This window comes from Podarcis melisellensis (assembly GCF_964234715.1).
Source record: "Podarcis melisellensis genome assembly, chromosome: 13".
Classification (NCBI taxonomy): domain Eukaryota; kingdom Metazoa; phylum Chordata; class Lepidosauria; order Squamata; family Lacertidae; genus Podarcis; species Podarcis melisellensis.
Window position 1 is genome coordinate 23,392,130 of NC_138545.1, and position 9,016 is coordinate 23,401,145.

The following is a 9,016-nucleotide window of genomic DNA, read 5'->3' on the forward strand; positions in this document are numbered from 1 at the left end:
ATCCTCATCATGTTGAGTTTTTGCCTGCACTTGAAAAATTATTCATTTGTCTCTTCCCAAGATCCTTTAACTTGGTGGAAATGTGTCTTGCTGCCACACCATCTTCGTTGATACATTTGGATACTTTTGAACCTATTGTTGTCCAGTTTTGTGTGATGCATCCTAAGAGGGATAAACAGGTTTTTGACCCCTTTCCTGAATCAGGTGGAGGAGGAGCCACCTCCAAGTATGCAGAAGTGATGACTCCTAATGAGTTAGCTGCCAGAGACCAGGCTGCCTACCTGAAAAATAACTATTACTCAGGTGTGACAGGCTGTTCCTCAAAGACCAATTTACTTATGCTATGCTGATGACCTGCAGTTATGCTCTGGGTGTGGCTCTGAAGACCCATAGTTTTAATCTGGCAGTTTCTAGTAGAGAGTGATGGGACAACTTCCTTACGTGAGTTCACTGGCTAGGAGAGTTAGCAAACGTTGCATGATAATTCCTAAGATTGAGAACCTAGTTTTTGTCTATGTTTGGTTACAATTGGATGCAATTTTAAATCAAGATGATGAACTGAACCTTTCAAAACTTCACTGTTTTTATACCAAACTACCAATATTCTCTAGTATTTTACAAATTAAATTTAGAATGATTTTTTTAGGGTGAAACCTAATTAAGGGTTTTTTATTTCATAAAATGTCTGGACTGGCTACACACACACAACTAGTGCACACCTCTCTGAAAATTATGGCTGTATTCGCCAGTCTGAGAATTCAAACATTTTACCCCTTTCTATATTTTTTGAATGTAGCTCCATCCCTTTCTAAGAAATCTCACATTCAACAACAGTGCTGGAGAGACAATACAGCTTAACGAACATGGAGAGATAATGGCAGGATTTGATGTGACCAACTGGGTAATGTTTCCAAATCAATCTTTTGGTAGAGTCAAAATTGGAAGGCTGGATCTTCAAACTCCTCCAGGCAAGGAATTAACCATTCAGGATGAACGCATTGTGTGGCATAGAACATTTAACCAGGTGAGCTAGGAAGACTTGTAAATCTTTTTCTCCCAAATAACTGGAAATGGATTGTTCAAATGTGCCTGATGACTTTTTCCCCTTATTGTTACATACACTCCAATTAGTGCACCCCATTCTGCAATCAGCAAAAGGTTTCAAGACTTACAACTTCCAACATGTACCCTGGGTTGGTTTCATTTAAAGAGGGTCACTGTAGACTCAGGAAATGCTTGCAATGTAAGGCTAATATGTACATATATTCACAGTAAGCATAAGAAATTGATTCATAGCATTTTCATTGATTTCCCATCCTTCCTCCCATGATCCCAGGGATGGTCACAGATAAAACATCAGCAAATCAATCAAATGCAGCATTCATAATACAGAAATAAAACAATAACTAATAATTTAATTGTGCACAGAAAATAAAAAGGCAAAGAATAAATGAATAGCAGCTGGCCACCTGAAAGAAGAGTGTTTTCAACTGCCAGCAAAAGAGTAAATGGTGGGCAGCAGAACTACCTAGGAAGGGGGATTCAAAAAATGGAATATTAAAACTAAGATGGCCCTGGTGTATGTTGCTTACTCACAGTCTTCAGCTAGTAATTTCCTACAATACGAGCAGGAAAATATATGGGGATATCAGTCCCAATCAAATATCCCCAAGCCCCAATGGGATTAGAACCACCAATATCACAGCATTGTATTTTCCTACTAGGGAATTCAAGCTTATGTCTCTTTCAGAATCAGTTTCAGGAGTGCTAATCATTTGATCACTTTCACAAACCCTTTGACGTCATCTCTAGGCATCAGAGAGCATGTGAGAAAGAAATACCCCTTTCCAACAAAAAAAAATCACATATCCTTGGCTGTCCCTTTAGTTACACAAAGGTTTATCATGCCAAGCAAAGGAAAAATTGAATAAAAGGGGAATTTGAATATTCAGCCTTAATTGATAAATAAATGGAACCATGAAATGCCAGTAAGATAAGTCCATTATTCAATGTGTCTTGATATTCAATGAAATGCAAATTGTAATGAAAATGATAAAATTGGACGTTTATTTGTAGATTCTCCCCACTTCTCTATGTAATGACAAGTGCCACCCTGGTTACAGCAGGAAAAAGAAGGAAGGGAAGCCTTTTTGCTGTTATGAATGTATTCCTTGTCCAGAAGGGAAGATTTCTAACCAGACAGGTAGGAGATATGGTTGTCACAGAGGTCAACGTGCCTTTGACACTTAAGATACGTATTTTCAGGATCCACTACATTTTTGTACCACTAATTATTTTAACTGTTTTTAATATTCCAATTTAAAATGTTGCATTCTGTCACGGGATCTGTTGGGAAAGGGTGAGTAATAAATTGAATATTAATGAATTGCAGAATGATTTCCACAATTATCCTTCAAGACTGATGTGACTATATTTGGTATTCAGCTAAGTTGTTGTGCGTGCAGAACAAGGTCTGCGCATGCAATGGAACCTCCCTGCTGTTTTCCCCCTGCAGCACCTAAACCCATTCTGGGTTTCCCACAAGGCTCCAGGGAATTCATGAAGAATAGGTGGAGGACAGGGGGGAAAGTGCCATTGTATGCATAGTCCACAGAGTGCTCCATTGAAACCCACCATATGGCTTTAAAGGAGGGAAATAGTCATGCTTAACATGTTCATTATCTTGTTTGAATGCTGAAAATATTCCATATGCAGTACACGTTCCACCAACACTGAAAACAAAGCCTTTTCTGAAGTAGCCCAGTCCAAACTTAAGACATGTACTAAATCAAGCTACTATTTAGACATCCATGTTCTGATATCAGCAGTTCTGGACAGGGCCTTAGAAGGACACCAAATGGGTTTTATTATATATCTTTTGCTAACTATTGGTATTATACACTGTCCATCCGACTGGTCAAACATTAAAAACTTCCCAGTGCAAGGCTGTGTTCAGATGTCTTTGATAAGTTGTGTAGTTGTTTATCTGTTTGACATCTGATGGGATGACATTCCACAGGGCAGGTGCCACCACCAAAAAAGCCCTCTGCCTGTTTCCTATAACTTCATTTCTAGCAGCGAGGGAACCACCAGAAGAACCTCAGAGCTGGACTTTGTTGTCTGGGATGAACCAGTGTTATAACATCATGCTCATCAGGGTGGAAGGTGGCTGTGACTTTTTAAATTAGTTTTCTGCTTTCTGTTAGTTCTTCCAGAGCTGGCATAGCTTCCCCCCCAGTTCTGGATTAGGATCTGTGGAATAATGTGCCTTCTTTGCTGATATCTCACATCTGATGGAACTGTTCTTTGCTTAAAACCAAAGATAGATAGCTTCCGCATGTGAGGAGGTTGCAAATGAATGACAACCCTTGGCTAATGAAATTGGAAATGAGGGGAGATTTAATGCAGCTACAAAAAGGACTATAAAAGTATCCAATTTTAAAACTATTTATTTTAGATATGGATGTCTGCACGGAATGTCCAGAAGATCAATATTCAAACTTCCACCAGAACCAATGCATTCCCAAAGTCATAACCTACCTTTCATACGAGGAACCTTTAGGAATGACTTTAGCTTTGTCTGCTCTTGCTCTTGCTCTGATCACAGCTTTGGTGATAATAATATTTGTGAAGCACCAGAACACACCCATTGTCAAAGCCAACAACCGAAGTGTCACCTACATTCTTCTCGTATCCCTCCTACTGTGTTTTCTCTGCTGCTTGCTTTTTATTGGAGAACCTGGACAGCTAATTTGCTTACTCCGACAAACAACTTTTGGCATCATATTTTCTCTTGCTCTTTCCAGCTTGTTAGCTAAAACCATCACTGTAGTCCTGGCATTTATGGCTACTAGACCAGGATCTAGAATGAGAAAATGGATGGGGAAAAAGCTGACAAACTCTATCATGTTTTCAGGCTCCTTTATTCAAGCAGGAATTTGTACCCTTTGGCTGAGTATTTCTCCCCCATACGCAGATACAGACATGTCCTCCGTCAATGGGGAAATCATAGCAGAGTGTAACGAAGGCTCAACTGTCATGTTTTATAGTGTCCTGGGCTATATGTGCTTCCTGGCCCTTGTCAGCTTCACGGTGGCATACCTTGCTAGGAGGTTGCCAGACACTTTCAATGAAGCCAAATTTATCACTTTCAGCATGATGGTGTTCTGCAGTGTTTGGTTGTCCTTTGTTCCTGCCTACCTGAGCACCAAAGGAAAATACATGGTGGCTGTGGAGATCTTCTCTATCTTATCCTCCAGTGCTGGGTTACTGCTTTGCATCTTTTCCCCTAAATGCTATATTCTTTTGTTCAGGGCTGACTTGAATAACAGGGAGCAACTAAAATCAGGAAAAGACTAAGTTATATGAGAATTAAAAACAGATAGCACTTTCCTCCCCCCCCCTTTCAAGTATGCTATCTGAATGGTAGAATAAATAGTATAATGACCGACACATACAGTACTTCACAGAGGTTAAATATACCAAGAAACATCCTTTCTAAAGCTTTCTAAAGCTTTCTTGACCTGAAAATTAATCTCTTTTTTATAATAATATTTATTAAAATTTTGTTTGAACAATGAAAAACATACAGAATAACATAATATTTTCCAGTATCCACATTTCATTCTCATCATTGGACTTCCTCACAACTCTTGTTCCTGCATTCCAAATTCTTAAATTTTGCCAGCAATTTATTAACTTGTTTCAATTCATGTAGTGTAGTTTTCCAATATTAAGTCTCAAATTTTAGAAAATTTAGATCTCTCTTTTGGAAACTTAGTTTTAACATACTATTAATCCAAAATTTGTCTTTTCTTTCAATTGCATTTAGATTTCATATTCCTTATAACTAATTTGTTGGAACCGTGTTATCTAATCTTACATCTTTCTTAACATTCATACAATTTACAATGTTTTTGTAGATAGTCCTTAAATTTCTTCCAATCCTCCTCCACCAGTTCTTCTCCCAGGTCTCGGATTCTGACAGTCATTTCCGCCAGTTCCATATAGTCCATCAGTTGCATCTGCCATTCTTCCAGTGTGGGCAAGTCTTGAGTTTTCCAGCATTTAGTGATGAGTATCCTTGCTGCTGTTGTAGCATACATAAAAAAAGGTTCGGTCCTTCTTTTGCACCCTCTGGCCGACAATGCCTAAAAGAAAGGCCTCTGGTTTCTTAGGGAAGGTATACTTAAATACCCTTTTCAGCTCATTATATATGATTTCCCAGAAAGCCTTCACTCTAGGGCAAGTCCACCAGAGGTGAAAGAATGTTCCTTCAGCTTCTTTACACTTCCAACATTTATTATCAGACAGATGGTATATCTTTGCAAACTTGACTGGGGTCATGTACCACCTGTATATCATTTTCATAATGTTTTCTTTCAAGGCATTACATGCCGTGAATCTCAGACCGATGGTCCATAACTTTTCCCAGTCAGCAAACATGATGTTGTACCCTATGTCCTGTGCCCATTTTATGATAGCTGATTTGACCATTTCATCCTGTGTGTTCCATTTTAGCAGCAAGTTATACATTCTTGAAAGTATCTTAGAGCTGGGTTCTAACAGTTCTGTTTCTAACTTTGATTTTTCCACCTGGAATCCTATCTTTTTGTCCAATTTAAAAACTTCTTTAATCTGAGCATAATGTAACCAATCTCGCACTTTATCTTTTATTTTCTCCATACTCTGCAACCTCCAGTTATCTCCATCTTTTTCTATTATTTCCCAATATTTCGGCCATTTGACCTCCATATTGAGTCTTTTCGGGGCCTTAGCCTCCATTGGTGATAACCACCTTGGGGTCTTATTTTCCAGTAAGTCTTTATATTTTGTCCAGACATTGAACACTGCTTTTCTGACAACATGGTTCTTGAAAGCCTTATGCATTTTAACCTTGTCATACCACAAGTATGCATGCCATCCAAAAGCATTGTTAAATCCTTCCAAATCTAAAACATCCGTGTTTTCAAGAAGCAGCCAGTCCTTCAACCAGCAGAAAGCTGCTGATTCATAGTACAACTTTAAGTCTGGCAGGGCAAAGCCCCCTCTTTCTTTAGCATCGGTTAATATCTTAAACCTAATTCTGGGCTTTTTGCCCTGCCAGACAAATTTAGAGATATCTCTCTGCCACTTCCCAAAACACTCCATTTTGTCCACAATCTGCAAAGTTTGAAACAAAAACAACATTTTTGGCAATACATTCATCTTAATAGCAGCAATACGTCCTGACAAGGAAAGTTTCAGTCTTGACCAAACTTCTAGATCCCTTTTAATTTCAGACCAGCATTTTTCATAATTATCTTTAAATAAATTCATGTTCTTCGCTGTTATGTTTACCCCCAGGTATTTTACTTTTTTAACCACATTTAACTCTGTCTCTTTCTGAAACCTTTCTGATTCTAAAGAGGTCATTTTTTCCCCAAAACCTTAGTTTTTTGCTTGTTAAGTTTAAATCCCGCCACCCGACCAAACTCATAAATCAATTGCAATACCCTTTTGGTACTTGGCTCTGGCTCCTGTAAGGTCAATACTAGGTCATCTGCAAATGCTTTAAGTTTATACTGTTTCGCTCCGACCTGAATACCTTCCACCAACCGGTCTCCTCTGATCATATTTAAGAGCACTTCCAGGACCGAAATGAATAACAAAGGGGAAATAGGGCAACCTTGTCGTGTTCCTTTTTCAATTTTAAACTCTTCCGTCAATACATTGTTCACTATCAATTTTGCCTTTTGCTCCGAATAAATTGCCTCTATCCCATTCTCAAACCCCCGCCCCACTCCCATTCCTTCCAAATTTTTCTTCATAAACTTCCATGAAATATTGTCAAAGGCCTTCTCCGCATCTATAAATATCAACACTGCTTTTGTATTGATATTTGTTTGCAAGAATTCCAAAATATCAATAATGTTCCTTGTATTGGCAAACAAATGTCTGCCTGGGAGAAAGCCTGCTTGGTCCTTGTGAATCACCTCATTTAACACTTTTTTAAATCTACTTGCCAAAATATCTGCAAATATTTTGTAATCCACATTTAGGAGGGAGATGGGGCGGTAGTTCTTAAGTTGTGTCTTTTCAGTTTCTAGTTTGGGTATCAATGTGATGAAAGCTTCTTTCCACGATTCCGGTGCCTTCTTCCCCTCCATGATTTCGTTGCAAACCTCCATTAATGGATGTATCAAATAGTCTTTCAAAGTCTTATAATATTTGGAGGTGAGTCCATCTGGCCCTGGAGATTTGCCCGGTTGCATGTTCTGAATGGCTTCTTCAATCTCTTGTTGTGATATTTTATAGTTCAGGATTGTTCTATTTCGCAGAGACAACCTTGGTAAACCATTCTTCTTTAAAAATTGTTCTATCTCCGATTCGTTTTGCGGCCCTTGTGTATATAATTTTTTAAAATATCTCTGGAAACACTTTCTGATCTCCGCTGGGTTCTGGATATTCCTTCCTTCAATCTCTAAGTTTGTGACCGTGTTCAGTTTTTGTCTCTTTTTCAGCTGCCATGCTAGCAGCTTTCCACATTTATTTGCCGATTCAAAGGTTCTTTGTTTCATTAGCTTGACTTTCCATTCCACCTCCTGATTTATCAATTTTGAATATTGTGCTTGGTAAAGTTTAATTTCTCTTAGGATCTCGTTTAATTTCTCTTAGGATCTGACCTGAAAATTAATCTCAACGATGTTAATGGACCTTTTCTTTGACATTTTAGTGAAATTATTTGCAAGTCTAGATCCACAAGGTGAAGTTGCATATTTATTCTCTTCATATTCATCAGCCAAACAGAATTATTGATTGAAATTTCCATGAATAAATATAAAATAGGGACTGAAGGTAATAATATATTGTTATTTTCTCTCTGTTGGAAAAACGTTAGTGAAAATGGTGGTTCATGGACCAGTGCCTGTATGTAAGCAATTGGCTGCTGGTCTGTGGTGATTTCCCAGAAATTACAGGAGTAGGAAGGGAAGGGAAGGGGCAGCCAGGATACGGAGGAGGAGGAAGCGAAGAGGAGGAGGAAGAAAACTACCTGCCTATCTGCAGGGCCATAGCTAGGGGGCAGCAAGGTGGGCCCCCACCATGGGGCACAGGCGATGGGGGGCACAAAAGTTGCTTAAAAATATGTCCTTAAATATAAATATTGATTATTGCCTCATAAGAAATGGTTTTAAATAGCGGGTGAATTGAATGGGTGGAGGGGTTGGGGTTGGAGGAGAGGTGGAAAGAAGAGCCACTTTGTCCATGGCTAGGGGGCGCAATGTGGACAGTTCTGCCAGGGGCGCAAGATAACCTAGTTACGGCTGGAGTTGCTGCTGCTGTTAAACCTGGATTGGGAGTAGGAAGACAGGTTCCTTGGAAACATTCAGCCAGGGGAGGGAGGAGAAACCCATAAAGAAGCAAGGAGTGTCTAGTGGCCGCCTCAGGAGCAGTTCAGCAGACTCCCTTACCTGGACCTTGTGTATGGACATTGTTAAGGTGGCATATGTACTCTTTATTTAAGTACTTCCCTTTCATTCCCAGATACAGACATGCAGTCACTGACCCTTGTATCTTTCCATCTATCTACCCCTACCCAAACATGCTGACTCACGTAGAATACAACCCAGATTAATCAACCTTCTTAAGAGTCAACAACCACTAACTGTTATTGATGTTGGCTTTTCAATTTATGCAAATTTTTATGGTTGGCATGTAAAGGTAAAAAAAGGTGAAGGACCCCTGGAAGGTTAAGTCCAGTCAAAGGCAATTGTGGGGTTGCAACCCTCATCTTGCTTCAGATTGAGGGAGTCAGCATTTGTCCACAGACACCTTTCTGGTCATGTGACCAGCATGACTAAACCACTTCTGGCCAATGGAAACACTGTTACCTTCCCACTGCAGGGGCACCTATTTATCTACTTGCACTGGCATGCTTTTGAACTGCTAGGTTGGCAGAACCTGGGACAAAGCAACGGGACATCACCCAATCTTGGGGCTTCAAACTGCCCACCCTCTGATCAGAAAGCCCAAGAGG

The 9,016-nt window shown here is 39.5% G+C and overlaps 1 protein-coding gene across 1 annotated transcript in view; it reads left to right on the top strand.

The window, feature by feature from the left end:
* LOC309355053 (vomeronasal type-2 receptor 26-like) overlaps window positions 1-4,504 on the top strand; it is a 33,162-nt gene extending 28,658 nt beyond the window's left edge. The window contains exon 8 of the mRNA XM_081885479.1: window positions 3,458-4,504. Within this exon, the coding sequence (XP_081741605.1) occupies window positions 3,458-4,359 (902 nt within the window). The 3' untranslated portion in view covers window positions 4,360-4,504. The remainder of the gene's footprint in view (window positions 1-3,457) is intronic.
* Window positions 4,505-9,016: the final 4,512 nt, after the last annotated feature.